Source organism: Somniosus microcephalus, chromosome 7 (assembly GCF_052327205.1).
Source record: "Somniosus microcephalus isolate GS21.2 chromosome 7, FLI_Smic_1.0, whole genome shotgun sequence".
NCBI lineage: Eukaryota > Metazoa > Chordata > Chondrichthyes > Squaliformes > Somniosidae > Somniosus > Somniosus microcephalus.
This window is the reverse complement of record NC_140993.1, coordinates 254,785,899-254,806,006: the sequence shown is the minus strand read 5'-3', so window position 1 is coordinate 254,806,006 and position 20,108 is coordinate 254,785,899. Positions and strand designations below refer to the sequence as shown.

The 20,108-nt window shown below is 45.2% G+C and overlaps 1 protein-coding gene across 2 annotated transcripts in view; it reads left to right on the top strand.

The window, feature by feature from the left end:
- Positions 1-20,108, top strand: part of nfatc1 (nuclear factor of activated T cells 1) — a 327,855-nt gene that overhangs the window by 180,332 nt on the left and 127,415 nt on the right. For both annotated transcript variants that reach the window (XM_085993629.1, XM_085993628.1), the window contains exon 9: positions 17,289-17,978. In XM_085993629.1, coding sequence (XP_085849755.1) covers positions 17,289-17,978 — 690 coding nt within the window. The remainder of the gene's footprint in view (positions 1-17,288; positions 17,979-20,108) is intronic.

Sequence of the window (20,108 nt, the reverse complement as noted above, 5' to 3'; positions counted from 1 at the left end):
TATCTTGGAGGTATAGCCTCAGTCACCCCACCCACAAAAGCACCTCGGGCATTATGGCTTATGGGTTTCAATAATTGGTATCATGGCAGTATAAACGCAAGCTGGCTCTGACACCAGAGGGAGCCTTTGATCTTGCTTGATGAGATGGGAGCAGTGAATGCTAGGATGTTATTCAATAGCAAAATACTGTGGATGCTGGAAATCTGAAATAAAAACAGAAAATGCTGGAGATACTCAGCAGGTCAGGCAGCATCTGTGAAGAGAGAAACAGAGTTAACGTTTCAGGTCGAAGACCTTTTGTCAGAACTGGAAAAAAGCAGGAAAAGGAACAGATTTTAAAGCAAGTTTAGGGGCTGGGAAAGGGGGGAGGGGATGAAAGAACAAAAGGGAAGGTCTGTGATAGGATGGAAGGCAGGAGAAGTAAAGAGACATTAAGAGATATTCAAGGGAAGAGGAGATGGTAATGGGACAGGTTAAGAAACAAAGGATGGCTCTAGATGGAGTGTGAATTGCGCTGGCAGAATGAAAGACAGCTGCCACATGGGAGGGAAGAAAAAAAAATGTTATTGTTGTTGTAAACAATGTAAAAGGTTGACCTGAGAAGTGTCACTGATAGACACTTAAGCAGAACAGTCTTTTTAAAGAAAAATAAAAAGCAAGTCAATAAGACGACGACAAAAAACGATAGCATGTTTTCTTCAGTTATATCACAGTAGTTATGGATGTGTATTATGAGGTAAAGCAGCTTTAAATTGATCAGCAACTACTGAGACTGGTGTCAGGATCCATTTAAAGGCTCATAAATTATATACTTGAAAACCTGAGCTATTTCAGCTGCAAGCCGTAGTGTTATTAATAATAATCAGGACTGATGGCATTTTAATGTACTTCTGAATTGCATTAGGATATATATTACTTGCATTACTCAAAAAAAAATGTTGGGACATGATTGTTCAATCCCAGTCTCTGTATGCAGCCCTGACTGTTCAGTGTACAAAGATAAATGATTGATGCATATTATCACAGACATCAGATCTAAGCAACTGCTTCTTCAAGAACAAAACTAGTAGCATTTATTATCACGTACCACTGCTATAAGAACATAAGAAATAGTCCTAAATGGCCGACCCCTTATCCTGAGACTCTGCCCCCTAGTTCCAGACTCTCCAGTCAGGAGAAACAGCCTCTCAGCATCTACACTGTCAAGCCCTCTAAGAATGTTATACGTTTCAATAAGATCACCCCTCATTATTCTAAACTATGGTATCAATTCAATAAACAAAAACAGTAAACATTAAAAAAAATAAAATGGCTTTATACACAATGGCCGCGAATTTAACCGCGCTGAGGCGGGTCCGCCGTCAAAATCACAGATTGACAGTGGGTACAAAACCCGCTGTCAACCCGCCTCCACATGAGTCTCCCAGGTGTCGGGTCTGTCAGCGGAGAATTGACCCGACACCAAGTGGCGGGGGAGACATTTGAGCTCATTAAATGGCTTGTTAAGAGCCAATTTAAGACTATTTTGAGGCTTCCTTCAAATTTTACCTTCTCCCCCACTGGTTACCCGCTGTTCGTGGAACATGCCAGCTCAACCTGGCGTGTTGTGAGTCTGCTCTGAAGTTTGTGAAAAGCTGACAGCTGCAGAAGTGGTGTCAAGGATGCCATGTTGCAGATGGTGAGTTTCAGAGCACAGAAAATGTTGGTTACTGCATTTTTAATACATATAGAGATTTCTTTTGCTTGCAAGTTTTTTGATCCAACTGTATGTCCAGTGCCACCTCATTAGAACAACCTCTCTCACCATTGACAGATCGCTTCTGTCATCTCACCTGCAGCTGCCATCTATTGCAGCAACATCGGAGCCAATTAAACAATCAGACCTTGGTCCTCCGAATCTTTCCCCGATCAGCCCCAACACCAACATCACCAATCTCATCACCAACCCCCGCCGCCATCACCTGAGGCTGCATTGGATGCAGGGCATCAGCCCCTGACAACATTGCTGGCCGGGAGGCCAGCGATGGCACCACCATGGCCAGACTTTCTTCACTTGATGCTGTAAACCCTGGCTGCCACATGATGCGCTAGGTTAACACCATCCCACAGCAGCACCGTGAAACATCCCTTTAATGTCCAAGCCATTCCATGCACACTCATCACAATAGCGGGGGGGGGGGAAGTTATGTCGCAACAATCACTGGAACTCAGTAAGACACTTCTCAAAGTGTGCTCAGATCTGTCCAATAACGGGCACTTTTTGAAATATAGATTTCACTGTATGACAACACATTACCAGAAACTTCACATGGACATTGGCTAAACCTCTCAAGTGCCCACCCTTGTGTGTTGTTAGTTGGTATGCTTGCAGTAGGATGAGGGTGAGTGTGAGGGGTGGCATGAGATGGGGAAGTGATAAAGTAGATAGAGAGGGTTGGGTGGAGGTTCAAGGTACGTTGGTGTCCTGGGGAGGTCCCTTCCGCCCTTGGAAGGGAAGAGAACCTCCCTGCTTGCTATGACTCCCTCCATAAGCATATGGAGGGAGTCATTGGAGAGCCTAGGTGCAAGCGTTCACCTTTGTGCAGTGATTGTCAATGTTTGCAGCACCTCAATGCTGTCAAACACTGACAGATCAACTGTCAAACTCCATGTGGACGTGGTCCCTTTTAGGAAACCGGCTGATGACGCGTCATCAAATGACGTCATCAGACCCGCTTCCTACTAATTGGCTGGTAAGCCCGCCGGGAGAGCTTAACAAGACCAATCGAAGGAAAATCACGTCTGCAGAGCGGATGCAGCTGGGAGCGGGACCGGAACCCGGAAACCAGCTGTCCCGCCTCCTCCATTAAATTCGCGGCCAATGTGCTTTGAGTAACCTTACTGAAAGCTGAAGGTAATAGCAGACGGACATCAAAACTAATCTTTGAATAAAATGGTTGGAAAAGTTTCCTACAGTATTTTAACTTGGAGCACCAGTACTAGCACATGTTCAACACACCAGATGCCATATTTTGTGCTAGTACAAAGCTCTTCAAAGCATCACACTTTGTTACAGATAAAAAAAACTTTTTTCAAGAAAATGAAAGCCAGTCATTTATTGTTGGGCGATTTTGACCTGGAGCAGACCTTTACAAGCACCTACAACTAACATTCCCTCTAATTTTTTTTTCCTGCATTGTCCCTTTAAATTTTCTGTGCGGTATCATCCAGCAGCAAAAGCTGGTGAGTGGCCTGCGTAGGACCTCCCGATCAATGCACAGCCACGCGGCCGCAGACCGTAAGGGGAATGTTGCTTACAACTCCCTTCTGACTGACCTCAGCAGTTAAAGATAGAAAGACTTGCATTTATATAGCGCCTTTCAGTACCACTGGACGGCCCAATGCGCTTTACAGCCAATTAAGTACTTTTTTTGAAGTGTAGTCACTGTTGTAACAGGAAACATGGCAGCCAATTTTGCGCTCAGCAAGTTCCCACAAACAGCAATGTGATAATGACCAGATAATCTGTTTTAGTGATGTTGATTGAGGGATAAATATTGGCCCAGGACACCAGGGAGTACTTCCCTGCTTTTCTTCGAAATAGTGCCTTGGGATCTTTTACGTCCAACCGAGAGAGCAGACGAGGCCTCGGTTTAACGTCTCATCCAAAAGACGGCACCTCTGACAGTGCAGCACTCCCTCGGTACTGCACTGGAGTGTCAGCCTAGATTTTTGTGCTCAAGTCTCTAGAGTGGGACTTGAACCCACAACCTTCTGGCTCAGAGGCTGAGAGTGCTACCCACTGAGCCACTGGCTGACAAACAACTGCGATTTCTTACACTTGCCTATGTAGACCACATCCTCACTTGAGCAATGGGCTTAAAGGAACAGTTCAGATTAAACAAGTTTAACAGCCACATGTCGTAGCTGTACTCTGGACTAAGCAGAAGCAATGACATGGGAGAGCCAATGGTACTGTGAATACTTTAATGTAGATTTAATTTCTATCTGCTGATTTTTTATTTTCAATTTATTGGTAACAGAATATGTCCCTTCATTTTTTTGTCTTTGAATGCTGTGTTGTTCAGTAATCAATGAAGAAAAAGATAGGATGAAATAATGAGTGTTGTTTGCAAAACAATTTACAAAAGGTGTCAGCCGTGGCTCAGTGGGCAGCACTCTCGCCTCTGAGTTAGAAGGTCGTGGGTTCAAGGCCCACTCCAGAGACTTGAGCACATAATCTAGGTTGTCGGAGGTGCCGCCTTTCAGATGAGACATTAAACTGAGGCCCGATCTGTTCTCTCAGGTGGACGTAAATGATCCCATGGCACTTTTCCGAGGAGGAGCGGGGGCGCTCTCCTAGTGCTCTGACTAAAATTTATCCCTCAACCAACATCTAAAATAGATGATCTGGCCATTTATTTCATTGCTGTTTGTGGGACCTTGCTGTGCCCAATTTGGTTGCCACGTTTCCTACCTTACAGCAGTAACTATGCTTCAAAAGTACTTCATTGGTTGTAAAGCACTTTGGGACACCCTGAGGTCATGAAAGGCACTGTATAAATGCAAGTCTTTCTTTCAAAACCCACCTTGTACTGCACAGCGACTAAGATCAAGCAAAAATTACTGTATAACTTTGACCTTCCGAAAGCTTTCGTTAGTACTGATCTCATGACTGGTTGGCAGCCATTTCATCTATGGAGAATATAACAGCTTCAGCAGCTTCATATTTCTAAGCACACAGCAAAGTTTGATCTGTATGTAGAATCTGTCACTATAACTAAACTTTAAAATTTGAAAGCAATTTAGTCGGTAATTATGTGAAGCTACAGTATTGCTCCTAGACCATTCGTGTTTATTTTGTCTGAGGCGTAGTTCTGTTTAACCGTCAATGCCTGTCTTGTTAACTTCAGTTGAACGTTTTGGACTAATTGGTATAAAGTCAGGCCATATTTCATTCAATATAGTTTCACTTACAGACTATTAAGATGCTGTGAAAAATTCAAATAAGTCATATTAAACAGCTATTTAAGAGGCACACGTAAAAAATAAGTAGTGTCACAATGTGGGAAACCCATTATTCAGTACATTTCCACTGTTTTTTCCACACCTTTGGTCATTTTCTGCATTTTCCCATTTGCAGAAATGCATCAAGTTTGTGAATAATGAAATGATTAAAGTACTAGCAAGTCTCCCTTAACATTGTTTATGAAATGTCAGAGAGTATACATCGTATGATAGTAATGTGTCAGCCAGTGGCTCAGTTGGTAGCACCCTCACCAGAAGGTTGTGGGTTCAAGTCCCACTTCAGAGACTTGAGCACAAAAATCAAGGTTGACACTCCAGCGCAGTACTGAGGGAGTGCTGCCCTGTCAGAGGTGCCATCATTCAGATGAGATGTTAAACCGAGGGTCCATATACCCTCAGGTGGATGTAAAAGATCCCACGGCACTATTTCGAAGAAAAGCAGGGGAGTTACCCCTGGTGTCCTGGCTAATATTTATCCCTCATTCAACATCACTAAAACAGATTATCTGGTCATTATCACATTGCTGTTTGTGGGAGCTTGCTGTGCGCAAATTGGTTGCCGCGTTCCCTACGTTACAACAGTGACTACACTTCAAAAAAGTACTTCATTGGCTGTAAAGCGCTTTGGGACGTCCGGTGGTCGTGAAAGACACTATATAAATGCAAGTCTTTCTTTAATGGCAGTGTTTCACCATGAAACGCAATGTATTGGTGTATAATACAGTGGATCTGTGGCTTTGCTCATTGACAAAAATTAGAGAAAATAATGGCCCAAAATTTACCTCCGACCTGTAAAAAAAAAACTACGCATTTACCTGGTGGCCCGGGAGTTATGGAGGCTTGCGATCCTGGTCCTCTCCGGGTCCGCGTGGGCAAAGGCCCACTTGATCCCAGGGGCGCACGCAGTTCGCAAGCACCCGTGGGATCACGTGGGCCGGCCCAACCAATAAAAGAATGGGGATCTCCATTCATAAGTCTGAATGGGGATCACTTAAAAAATACACCAACACATGAAATACATTTTTTTTTAATTACATATTTAAAATTAATTAAAATGCCATTTAATTAATTATTTTAAATGAAAATGTAATTTTTTGAAAAAGAAGTATGTTTTAACAGGGCTAAAAATAAACTTACCTTATTGGACAGGGTTTTTTAATGTATAAATAAGTGATAACATTTTATTTTTCTATTTTTTAAAACTCTTATGCTGGTAAAAGCAGGCCTTACCCCTGCTTTTACCAGGCGTAAGAATTTCACAGGCATTCAGCGGGCGGAAGTTGGACAAATAGCCCAACGCTCCACCCGCCGAGGCCCATCTCCTGGGGATGTGGAGGATCTGTTAAGAGGATTCCTGACAGATCGCAGGTTCCGGGTTTTAGCGCATGCGCTTCGCATGCCTAAACCCAGCACTTGCGCGGCTCCTATGGGTGCATACGCACCTCGTACGCACCCGTAGGGGTCGCAAAATACAGCCCATTATCTCTCTCTTCCTGTAGCCATCTCTATTCTGGTCTCCCACTATCCAATTCCTTTACTTTTGTCTTGTCTCACTCTCCTCCTTTCTCTCACAGGTACTTTTATTGTTGTCCGGGTTTGTCTCTGACTCTCTTTCTCCCGTTGTGTAAGTTTCTCCTTGATTCTGTTTCACCTCTTACAGTTTCTGTCTCTCTGTAACTCTCGCATTCTGTGGCCCTGATTTTCGGCTTGTGTGGGAAATGGTCGGGTTTCCCCGAATGTGGGGTTTCTGACACACATAAAAAAGTGTCAGCCAGCTCCACGCAATTTTCCCTCAAGTGGCCAATTAATTCCCAGCATGTGGGAAGCCTTGCTAATTGTCCAATTCGAGTCAGTAATCACCACAGTATGATGTCATCATTCGTGGTGCTTTCAAAGTGTCCAGCAAGCTTCTCCGCCTCTGCAGGCTTCTCAACCACTCTTGCACAATGGCAGAGGAGCCTGCACCAGCTGCTGCCAGCGGCAGAGGCCGAGCTGCCTTCAAATTCAACGAGGCTTCACTGCAGGCATTATTGGATGGGGTTAGGGCCCACAGGGAGGTCCTCTTCCCTAGGTCAGGGAGGAAGAGGCCTCCCACTGAGACCAATGCTGCATGGATGCAGGTGCCAGCAGATGCCAACTCGCTGGGAGTCACCAGAAGAACCCTGGCATTACATCTCTAACTCCTTCCTTAACTCCCCCACAGTACCATCCAGAGACCCCGTCCTCACTGTGGAGGAGGAAGAGGCTGTACAGCCAGACTCCTCAGAGGAAGCTCCAACCTCTGAGGGCGCAGCGTCAGCAGAAGTAAGCACACCCAGCACCAGCGCAGACACTCACACCTCGGGGGGACCTTCGGGGCATAGAGTAGTGTTGTCACCTGGTGTTTCACAGCTCACAAGTGAGCCTCAGCAGATTCTGGAGACAGGGACAGCAGCGGAGAGTCCTCGTCGGAGGGTGCAGGACTGTGCCAGCTCAGCTCAGCTGCGCTGCATGTCGACCCTCTGCCTTTGGGTCCATCCGCAAGAGAAGAGGTGATGGATCTCCATGCACAGATGCAGGAGTCTCTGGCAGGTTTTGTCTCCAGGGTCGCTGCGAGTGTGGAGCAACTGGAGGAGTCCATAGCGACCATGAGCAGAGCTTTTGTGGAGTCATTGGCGCATGTACGCATCACCATGGAAAGGTTGGCAACCTCCGTGGAGGAGATAACTCGCCAGGGTACGCAAAACATGGTGAGTGCTCATAAGAGAATGACATCTCTTGCGGAGTGTTGGCCATCTATTGAACAGAGAAACCAGATCTTCATGGAAGTCCTTCTGAGTAGGACTGCCAGTGCAGAAACGGGTCCCCATGGCCCCCTAAAGGGAAGGAAAAAAAGGCGTCCCATGCTTCTCGTAGATGCCTCCGGTGAGGAAGCACTGAGTGAAGGTGGCGAGAGGGGCTTCCCAGGAGATTGCATTGGAGAAGTGTGTGAGGCTCCAACCTTCCACAGCTATGCCTAAGCCTTGAAGAAGTAGCCCCAAACCTGCAACAACAAGGTCCTTCAACATACAAGTGCTGTCCCTTTAAACCGCAGCTTCTCCGATTGACCTGAAGCTGACAGCAAGCAAGCCGGCAAACTTCACGCCAGGTTTCATCAGCGGGGTTCCCCGCAGGCGTGTTTTGCGTGCCTAAAATCGGCTTAAACAAGGTGATAATTGATCATTACTGTTCCGACGGGCAGTCCCGCCAGCGGCGGGCGGGACTGAAGCGAGTCGGAGAGAAACGGCGGTCCGAAAGTCGGATGGGGCGGGGAATCAGGCGGGGGGGTTGCGACCCGCTTTTTCGGCGATTTTAGACCCTCGGCCGCATGAAAAGCTGCCCGACGGCTGCCAGAAAATTGACCCCTGTGTGTTTTTTTTTCTTCCTGTATGTCTGATGCTCTGTACGTCTCTCGTCTGGTTTCCCCACCTCTCTCCCTCTCTCTTTCTGCTACATGTTTCATGCCCTCCTTTTCATCCCAACTGCCACAGAAACCTGGAGCCAGCGTTTAGGCTCCGAAACTGTAATAGCTACAGCAGTGATCGTATCTCTGGCTGGGAGTGCACAGCTTGGTGTGCCATCTTGTCAGAGTTGCGTGGAGATGATGGGAGCCAGAGCCTGGGTTGAGCGGGAAGCTAAAACCTGCCACTGGGATAAGGAGAGAACAGGAGTAGAGCTGAGAATATAGCTATGGCTGTATTATTATTCAATATTAATGCTGTTGTTCCTGGCTGCTATTTGTATTTATCTTCTATGATTATTACTGGGCTGTTTTTTTGGCGGTGTTCATTATATAGTATTCGTGACTCTCCTGTGTTGCTACACACAGGGAATCAAGCGCTGCATTGGTTTGAAAACGTACCCCCTAAATACACCTCCGCGATGAGATGATATCATTCTTTAAATCAGCATATAACTCAGTCAGAACAGAATTACTTCATTATATTTATAAAATCAAGAGACATTTCACCAAAAGAATTAACTTGGGATTAAAAGTGGGGTGGGGCAGAGATTAATCATTATTTGCAGCAGCTCTGACACAAACTTTTATTTATTTCACGATTCTTCTTCTTAGGCAGTCCCTCGGAGCCGAGGATGACTTGCTTCCACACTAAAAATGAGTTCTCGGGTGACTGAAGAGTCTGATGCGGGACCTACAGTCTCTGTCGCTGTTGGGGTTGTCCATGAGGGTCCTGACGTTCCAGGTCCCGAACTTCATTTTAAAGGGTGGAAGATGCCTGTGCGTGAATTCTTTTAACACTATTATTATTAAGAGGAAGCATATGGGATTGGAATCCATCTCGCACGAGGCTGGGCTAAAATTATTCAGCTATTTTTATAAATTCAAGATAGGTGCTCGGCAAAAGAATGAACTCAAATGAATTTGAAGTAAAAGTGGAAGGAGCTTAATAATGATTTGAAGGAGCTCTGCCGCACACTTTTATTTATTTAAAATGGAAGTGCATCAAGTTGGGCTCCCTAATGCAGCAGCCAAGATTATTTATTGATCATTATAAAATGAAGAGACAGGAATGGACTCAACATATTTTGAAGTAAAATTGGCGGAGTTTAATTTTAATTTGCATTAGTTCGCGCACAGACTTTTATTTATTTAATTACTGGTCAGGGAATTAAGTCTAGGTCCTCACTGTTTTCCTCCATATATGTTGAAGGATTTCAATCAACTAACAGAGTCACACCTCTGGGAGGGAAAAAAAAATATTGACCGAGGACTACATTGACGTCACATCTGTGTTACAGGCACCCAAGCGTCCAGTATGGTGGGCGGCATGTGCGCGCACATCCCATGCCGGAAATGCACCGGCCACCATTTTGGTAAAGGCTGAAGTATGAGCGTCCAGGGCCAGCGTTTGAACCGGGCGTTAGCCCCTTTGCATATGGAAATAGGGGGCCAAACGCCTGTTTCAGGACCCCTTCCCAAAACTGGACTGCCCTGAATGCAGCCAACGCCGGGAGCGGTACGTTAAGGATAATCATATGGCCTAACCTACAGTCCTTAAAGACCGCTGGAGCCCGGCACCAAAATAAGTAAGCTTTACGAGTGCTCCTCCCAGCTCTACAGCAGTCCCAGAGATTATTGCCCACCTGCTCCCGATCGCCGCTCTCCTTCTCGATGGCCTCCGCAAGCCCCACCCCGCCCCCCACACCTCCAAGGATTTACACGAGGGCCACTCCTGGTGACACAGCGGCCCAAAATTTTCATCCGCTTTGCCGGCGAGGGGCCTGGGGACACGCTGCAGGTGTCTGCAGCTTGCCAGTCTGATTTAAATGAGGCCCGAGGCCCAATTTCAATCGGACCTACCCGTTCCAGCGCAGGGATTGCTCCCTGTACCCAGTTGGCAACATTAGGCCTGCACTATCCAATTTCAGCCCCAAGTAGTCTAAGACCACGCTTCGGAGAGGCTGAATCTGTCAAGTAAAACGTTTGGTGAAGGTACTCAAACACCATAGGCCATTTTACATTTTGGTTTAACCATGTTATTCCACAATATTCAATTTGAGGTCTTTTAAACCTTATTTTGGACATTAAAAATTTCTGTTATTGTGGAAAAAATAATGGTGGATGAAAATTCTTTCAAAAAGTGATTTGATTGGTTCAGCTTCTTTTCTTTTATTAAGAGGTTCCTCTTGACTGGCCATTTTCATACATCCTTTGTCGTTTCTCACTGGTAGTTTTCATGTCATTTCCTATCTTTTGATTCGTATGTTCCCTACCTCTTCAGTTATGAGTTTTACTTTGAACCAATCTACAAAGTATTTGCTGCAAAAAGGTGACATTGCAGGAGTATGTGCTAATGCAATAGGAAGTATGTGCCGATCCAATATATAAAATAGATATTCTCAGTGGGATACAGATTTACCTGTACTTATTATTGCTGTAGATCACCTGTATTATGGGCAAAGTCTGTGACCTGGGATGAGTCTGTGTGGGTAACGGAACTGGGGGCTCAAAGGCAAGTACAGTCCTTGTTGAAATAAGTGAATACATTGAGCATGTTAAAGGTTTCCTTCTGGCGATTGTTAACTTTGAAACAAACTGTGATAATTCCCCCAGAGCAGTCCAAAAAAAAGTACTTTATTCAGTGCAGTCACACACTCTGTTCCAAACCATCTCCATTACAGTTACTACCCAGAATGTCCCAAAAGATGCCCCCAAGTAAAAATCCATATCAGTAGGCTAAACACTGCCTGCCAGTAGACTAAACAGTGCACAGTATTGCACTTTACCACAGTGCCGCAAGTCAGGTTGCAAGAACTCCCAGCTTTATTTTTAAAACATTTTTTTGCCGCAGTAGAGAGAGATTTTGCCTGAAATAAAGTGGAAGTCTCCTAACTATTACTGGCCGCGAAGAGGTGGGGGTCAATATTTCCCCTAATTTTATGTTTGGGGGCGCGGCCCCTTTAACGGGCTGCGCAACTCATTCAAAATTTCGCGCATGCACAAAATTTTACATTGTAAAAGCCAGTCCCGGGCAGCTTAGAGGGAACGTTGGTGGGGGTATGTGACACATTGCTAGTTAAGCCCACTGCGAGCATCGGGATCCTAACAGATCGTCAGCTCCAAGCCCCAGAGACAGGGCAGCACTGAGCGAAAGAGAGTTTTTAGAGAATTCTAAGATCAAAAACATAAGTTTATGGCTAAGTTTAGTGATTTATTTCACTATGTTTAAAATGTGTAAATTTAAATTCACAAGTACGTCATCAGTTGCTCAAAAAGCAACATGATGAAGTAACGGAGAGGGTTGATGAGGGTAGTGCGGTTGATGTTGTGTATATGGACTTTCAAAAGGCGTTTGATTAAAGTACCACATAATAGACTTGTTAGCAAAATTGAATCCCATAGGATTAAAGGGGCAGTGGCTGTGTGGATACGAAACTGGCTAAGGGACAGAATGCAAAGAGTAGAGGTGAGCAGTTGTTTTTCAGATTGGAGAGAAGTGCGCAGTGGTGTTCCCCAGGGATTGGTGATGGGACCACAGCTCTTTTTGATATATATTAATGACCTGGACTTGGGTATACAGGGCATAATTTCAGAGTTTGCAGATGACATGAGACTCAGAAATGTAGTAAACAGTGAAGAGGTTAGTAACAGACTTCAGGAGAACACAGACAGACTGGTGAAATGGGCAGACACACGGCAGATGAAATTTAATGCAGAAAAGTTGAAGTGATTGATTTTAGTAGGAAGAATGAGGAGAGGCAATATAAACTAAATGGTACAATTTTAAAGAGGGTGCAGGATCAGAGAGACCTGGGGGTAGATTTTCATAAAGCTGACGGGAAGGAGGCGGGACTACAACTTTTGGGTTGTGGTCCCGCCTACATCGACGTTCGGCCAATCCACGCGATTTTCCCTTGATTGACCTTGTTAAGCCCGCCCAGCGGGCTCAGCAGGCCAATTAAGGGCCACCTGGCAACAGGTGACATCACAGACTGAAATTTCATCTGTCAAGAGGTCTTATGAAATATCAGTGTTTCACAGCTGTTTGAAGCTGTCAAACACTGACAGTCTGACTTCTAACCTGAGTCCTTCTACGCAGACTCAGTTAGAACTCTCGCCGGCACTGAAAGCTGAAGGCTGTCACTTTTGGCAGCTCGCAGCCATTTTCCTTTCAGTGCCGGCTGAGTGATGGACTCCCGAAACCTAGAGGAAGAAAGGCTGTTAAGGTAAGTACAGGTAATTTAAACTTCTTTACACACTTTAGGCACACCAAACACACTTACCTTTGCACTCATGCACCCATCACTCACCTGAACACCGACATCGCGACCCCTCCAAGTCCTTCAACCCGACGGCCTGCCTGCTCTAACTTGCCGTGGTTTGGAGCCGTCGGGAATCCCACTTGACACCACTAGGTGATTGCGGAGAAGGTTGGTGTTGTTGTTGGTGCTGCTGGTGTGCCTGGTGCTGCTGGTGTTGGGGCTGATCCTGGTGTGATTCCGAGGACCAGGGTGAGATAGTTTCAAGGGCACCGATGCTGATGGAATAGATGGTCGGTGAACTTGAGATGACAGAAGTGATCTGTCAATGGTGAGCGAGGTTGTTCCAGTGAGGTGACACTGGATACAGGGTTTGCTCCAAACACTTGCAAGCTGCATAAAGCTCAATCTGTCTTCCAATGCAGTAAGCAACAGCTTCTAACCTTGGAAAGTGAACGGCTGTGAGATGGGAGCTTTTATAGAACATTTGCAGCTGTCAAGTTATGAAATCACCCCATGCTGTCACAACTTCCGACCTCCTTACCTCATGCGATCCCCGAACAGCAGGGAAGCCGTGGGCAAACTCTTAAAATCTAAAGTTGAGCTTAAAATACTTTTGTAAGTGCCTGTTAACAAGCTCTTAAGAATCTAAATTGCCTCCCTCGCTGCTTGGTGTCGGGTCTGTTCAGTGATGACAGACCTGACATCTAGGAAACTGACGTGGTGGCAGGTTGACAGTGGGTTCCCTACCCGTTGTCAAAAAAACATTTTTCCACCCGACCCGCCACCAAATGTGCCCGCTGACCTCCTGAAAAATTCTCCCCATGGAGTACAAAAGCAAGGAATTTATGCTAAACCTTTATAAAACACTGGTTAGGCCCCAACTGGAGTATTGTGGCCAATTCTGTGCACCACACTTTATGAAGGATGTCAAGGCCTCAGAGGATGCAGAGGAGATTTACTAGAATGGCACCAGAGATGAAAGACTTCAATTACATGGAGAGACTAGAGAAACTGGGATTGTTTTCCTTAGAGCAGAGAAGGTTAAGGGGAGATTTAATAGAGGTGTTCAAAATCTTGAAGGGTTTTGATAGATTAAATAAGGAGAAACTGTTGCCACTGGCGGAAGGGTCGGTAATCAGAGGACACAGATTTAAGGTAATTGCAAAGGAACCAGAGGGGAGATGAGTAGAATTTTTTTTTATGCAGTGAGTTGTTATGATCTGGAATGCACTGCCTGAAAGGGTGGTGGAAGCAGATTGAATAACTTTCAAAAGGGAATTGGGTAAATACTTGAAAAGCAAAAATTTGGAGGGCTATGGGGAAAGAGCAGGGGAGTGGGACTAATTGGATAGCTCTTTCAAAGAGTCTATCATGGAATCATAGACATTTACGGCACAGAAGGAAGCCATTCGGCCCATTATGTCTGTGCCAGCCAAAAAAAGCGCTATCCGGCCTAATCCCACTTTCCAGCTCTTGGTCCATAGCTCTGTAGGTAATGGCACCTAAAGTGAATATCCAAGTACTTTTTAAATGCAACGAGTGTTTCTGCCTCTACCACCCTTTCAGGCAGTGAGTTCCAGACCCCCACCACCCTCTGGGTGAAACAAGTTCTCCTTAACTCCCCTCTAATCCTTCGACCGATTACTTTAAATCTATGCCCCCTGGTTATTGACCTCTCTGCTAAGGGAAAGATGTCCTTCCTATCCACTCTATCTAGGCCCCTCATAATTTTATACACCTCAATTAAATCTCCCCTCAGCCTCCTCAATTGAGGCAACACAGTCATGATGGGCCGAATGGCTTCCTTCTGTGCTGTATCATTCTATGATTTGATAAGTTGTTTTTAAGTGATTTGTTTGATCAGTTTTATAGTACTTGCTGGCTTGTGAATAATAGCTTTGGAAGAAAAACCTGAGCAGTTTGATTGCCCTTTCCTCACTAGTACTTTTGTGCTACCAGTTGAGTGACTGCAGCTGCTTTTGGTTCATTTACATTTGGGCAATCAACTATTTGATTGGAAGCTTAACAGATAATGGTTATTTAAGCGTTCCAAACTTGTGACGCTTTTGAGGTGAGATGCTTTTGAGGTGCCACACTTTGTGGTGTGATATTTTTAGAAGGTGTGACACTGTGGATGTACACTCAGTGTAATATTTATAATTACGCTGTAAATTTCTGTCCTAAGCAGTCCTATTAATATTGCTCAAGATGGCGGTCATGGGTCACTTTCTTGAACCACTGTAGTCCTTATGGTGATGGTGCTCCCAGACTACCTAGATTGGGAAGGCTAGGGTTTTGACCCAGTGACTATAAAGGAATGGCAATATATGTCCAAATTAGGATAGTGTGCGACGTGGCGGTGATGGTATTCCCGGCATGATATTGCTGCTCTTGACCTTCTTAGTAATAGAGGTCACAGACTAAGAGGTAAGGTCAAAGTAAACTTGGTGAGTTGCTGCAGTGTATTCTGTAAACAGTATACACTGTAGCCGCAGTGAGTCAGTAGGAAAAGGGCTGCATACCAAGTCCACTAGCAGGGGCACCGATTGAGCGGACTGCTTTGTCTTGGATGAGCTTCTTGATTGCTGTCATAGAGTCATAACAACACAGAAGGAGGCCATTGTGGCTACATCCATTCTGGTGAGTGCTGAGTGACGTAAGAAAACTACTAGGCACTTGGTCTAAGCGTTAAACAAAGCTTTAATCAACTGTTTTACAACATGGAGGTCTAGTTGTGTCCTTCACTAGTTCCTGTTAAGAATGTCCTGCGCAAGCTGGGCCCGTGCCCAAGTATTTATACTCTCCCTGGACAGCGCCACCTGTAGGCCGCTCGGTATTATTTCATAAGTCTTTCTTTCATGAATGACTGATTCATGTCACTGAGCATTTCATCACAGTCTTGACATGCGCTTTATAGATGGTAGAAAGGGTGTAAGGAGTCAGGAGGTGAGCCACTCATCACAAATTCCCAGCCTCTGCCCTGTTGTAGTAACAATGGTGCTGTTTTGGCTGGTGCAGTCAAGGTTCTGGTCAGTGGTGACCTCCCAAGACACTGATGGTCAAGGACTCAACAATGGTGATGCCATTGCAGGTCAGGGGCAGGGGGAAGGTATTTGGGTTTTTTGCTGTTGGAGAAGGTAGCTACCTGGCAGTTATGTGAAGCAAACGTTAGACCTCACTTGTTAGCCCAAGCCTGAATGATCTCCAGATTCTGATAGGGTGCGATGAAGGCGGGTGGGAGGAGGTGGGTGTGGAGCATAGACACCAGCATGAGCCAATTGGGCCGAATGGCCTGTTTCTGTTTCGATGTAATTCTGCTGTAGCCCAGCATAGCTGCTTCATTATTGGACGAACAGCTGAGAATAAGTCAGTCAGAACAGAGACTGAGAGAAACATTCTTTTTTTTTGGTTTAAATGGCAACATGACAACTGCACATCAATGTAGAGGGCAGATGGAGAAATGCATCAATAATCCCATTGGCATTATTTAATAAATGCATGTAATTCTTGACACCAGTTTGAGGCAGTAAACAATAAGAAGGCAAAATCGCAAGAGTTCGTTTTTCATTCCTGTTTTCCATCCCATGATTTATTAACGTTTATTTTCACTGTAAATTCAGGAAAACCTGTAGCTATCAAAACAGTGTTGCGGCTTTTCACACACCAGGGTTGTTTTTAGACTGAAATGGAGATGACGAGTAAATTAGAGTTGTATATACTGAAACCTACATTGCCACACACCTTTTTGAGTTCATTGTCATCGTTAAATTGAGATGTTTGTGTAGTTAATGTTTACACTTTTATTAATGCCCCTTCAATATCTGTATTCCTCCCCGATCTCGCAGCAGCCGCTGTGCCAGGAAGTTCTGAAACTGAGCCAAACAGAACTTAGCAAGCGTTTTTAAAGTGATTTGTAACCAATCACTCCACTAACTAGTAAGTGAACGCAGCTGATAACTAGCAGTCACAGAGGAGTGCAGGGTGACTGAACGGCTGTGAAGAAAAAATGGGGGGAAAATAAGAGGAAAATTGGAGGTTAAAGATAGGTCTGAGTGATCAGATTCTAGACTCTGGTTATAATCGTTCATGTCTTGTCATTCCCTTCTACCACCATGGTTGCAGTAATAGTACTCTTTAGATCTTTTAGATGATTATCTTTGCCAATTGTCTTTATGGGATTTTTTGTTCTACCATTTCTTTTTTTTCAATGTTTAAATTTAAACATTCTCAATCCAAATAATGAATGTTAACTTTTGGAGGCTTTGGGCCTCAGGCCTCTGTTGTACTGCAGGCCTGTAAAAATGTGTTTATACAGTACATTTGTGGTGAGGGTGATTCCAAAAAAAATAGTGTTTTCAATATGAGAACCAGCTGTGACTTTCTTGTGCACATGACTCATCCATTTTTTTATTGGGTGGGAGGACTGAGGCCACTGACATACAGAGACTGATTGAGAATCGTGTTTATTTTGCAGAGTATCCTAGCCACAGACCCACACACACTTGAATATCTATCGTCTTGTTTTTTTTTCCCCCCAGTTCCTGTTATAAAAACAGAACCCGCCGACGACTACGAACCTGCCTTAATCTATGGATCGCTTAATCAAGGGATGAGCCCAGTGTCCCAGTCTTACTACTCCCAACAGGTCATGACACCTGAGCTGACACCGGATCCTGGTTCCTGCCTTGTAAGTAGCTTTCCCTCTTGTCAGCAGAGGAACACTGGGTTATCATCCTCCCCTACTACAGGTCACAAGCAGCATGAAATCACACCCGTCACTTACACCAAATGCGTCAGCAGCATAGCCAGCGCTCAGCTCAGTCACCAGCAGTCTGGAGCAACAGTGCCCACTATTCAAGAAGTACACAGATCTGTTGTTGTGCATCCAAGTTCACCCACTCATTCAGCACACATGATGCAGCCCCAGATGAGTCAGCATCTGAACAGTAGCTGTTCCCATGGTTTCCAGCAAACTCTGTATCCCAACAATCTTTCTCCTCAAGGCCCTGCCGCTTCCCCAGAGGCCGCTTATGTGCAGCCCTTCAGTCCAGCTAACTCAGCAGCCATGGGTCAACAGCAGCAAGCTCAGAAACCACCAAGAAATGGATCTCAATCTAATCAATCAATGATGCCGCCAATGCACCAAGAAAACAGTCAGGATTTGACTCCCTCGCAAGTTACAGTGAAGCAAGAGCCTCAAGAACTGGATCAATTGTATCTCGATGATGGTAGGTGCATTATTATCATCATTATTTTTTCCAAAAATTAGGCTTAAATTTGAAAATTGCATTAACTCATTACATTTATTACAGGAGTTAATCAATGACCTTGGTAATGGTTGCTTCTTGCATTTGCATCAGTGGGTTATTTTGTCACAATCTTTTGCTTTTGCACAGCAAGTGATTAAAATAAATAAATCACGCGTATCAGCAGCAGTCTTGATAGTACGAAAGGCAATTAGGTAATGGTAATGTCTGTGGCCATGTTAATTTTTCACATTAGCAAAATACTGCGGATGCTGGAAATCCAAAATAACAACAGAAAACGCTGGAAAAACTCAGCAGGCCAGGCAGCATCCGTGGAGAGAGAAACAGAGTTAACGTTTCAGGTTGAAGACCTTTTGTTCTGACGAAGGGTCAGTCCAAAGATGGGCGAGTTAGGTTGATTGGCTATGATAAATTGACCCTTAGTGTTAGGGGGATTAAATACGTGGGGTTACGGGGATAGGGTGGGATATGTGTTGGTGTAGGGGTTACGGGGATCGGGTGGAATATGTGTCGGTGCAGGCTCGATGGGCCGAAATGGCCTCTATCTGCACTGTGGGGTTTCTGTGATTCTGTGAAGGTGGCCATTCACAGGTCCGGGTTAGACGCGGCCCACGGTGGGGGGGCGCTCGCTCTGGCTGCCCGCCTCTCCTCCGTGGTCTTGTCAGCACCTGGGTGACCCTGGAGCACAGTGTCAGTGCACGGTGTCCACCGGTACACTTGAGGCCTTCCGCAATCCGGTGGGCACCTCAGGGCACCTGGAATACGTAGTGGACACTAGTAACAATAAAATAATATTATTTAAGTTTATAATCTTCCTTTGTTTTTTATTATGGTTAAGCTCTTTATTAGTTGTGCCCCTCTAGAAATGGGGCACTTTTGTTTGGTTTTTGGTTGATGTCACTGGGACAACCCAGTGGTTACTCTAGAAAAGGCATACTGAGTGTTAGTTGTAGACATTCGGATACATTTGCCTCCCAGCTTCAATCAGAGAGAGACAAGTAGGATACTAAATCAGATTTGATATGAAATACGCATCGTTTGCCAATTGAAAACAGTTGGATTAGATTTCCACCCATTTATAGTCAATGGGCAGAAAATCTACGTATTCCACAAGATAGAGGCCTAAATGTAACTGTCTGCAGGAGAAGGGGTGTGGGGGGGGGGGGGGGTGGGAGGAGGGTGTGTGTAAGCCGGTTTCGAGTATGAAGTAACTTCTTTAGTCATGATGACATTGATTATTCAATTTGGACCAGAGGTCTGACATAAAATATTATGTTAAAGCTTTCATTTTTCAAATTAATTATTTTGAATGGCAAACGTTGTTAGTTTGGATAGCTTTTTAATACTCGCCGTGATCTGCGTTTTGATCTCTTTCTAGAGCTGTTTTGGCCAGCCTAATGAAACAGGGACTTAACCGCCCCCATATACTGGGGCTGATTTTCATTACGAGAGTGCGGTGGGCCTTCTGCGGGATGTCCGAGCTGCTTTGATGGTCAGGCCTCATTTGCATCTGATTGGCGAGCTGTGAGTGCTAAACCGATGCTCACAGGCAATTCGCCAACGGGGGGTGAACTGAGCCACAATTATAGACTTTATATAAGGATGGGGAGTCAATCGGGTGGGGCGTTATAGTGGAGGGTGGCATGAAATGACCAGCAGCAGACCAGAAAGTTTTTGTGCTCCTCCTGGCTTTGCAAAAATCTGAAGACTTAGCTATGCTGTTTCTGAAGCGGCCTACAGCCGTCCCTTGAAGGAAACGCTCTGCCCATTCGTACCTGATAATTGCATTGGGGCCCAATGCATGTCACAGGACCCTGACTTGTAAGCCTTAAGTGGAGGACCTGCCACCCAGTTCCAGGACCGGTTGGAAATAGCGACGGCAGTTCAGCGCAGTGGGTTTTTGGAGCACTATCGCACCATTCCTGCCCAATGGAGGCAGTGAAAATCGGGCCCACTGCATCCATCAATTTGTCAAGTGTTTGCTGTTTATATTTCTAGCTTCATAGCTAACTGAATGTGTAGTATGATCTGTGGGGCTTGTAGTGCCCCAGGTACAAAGGACCAGTATCAGCCAGATCCACTCTATCCTGC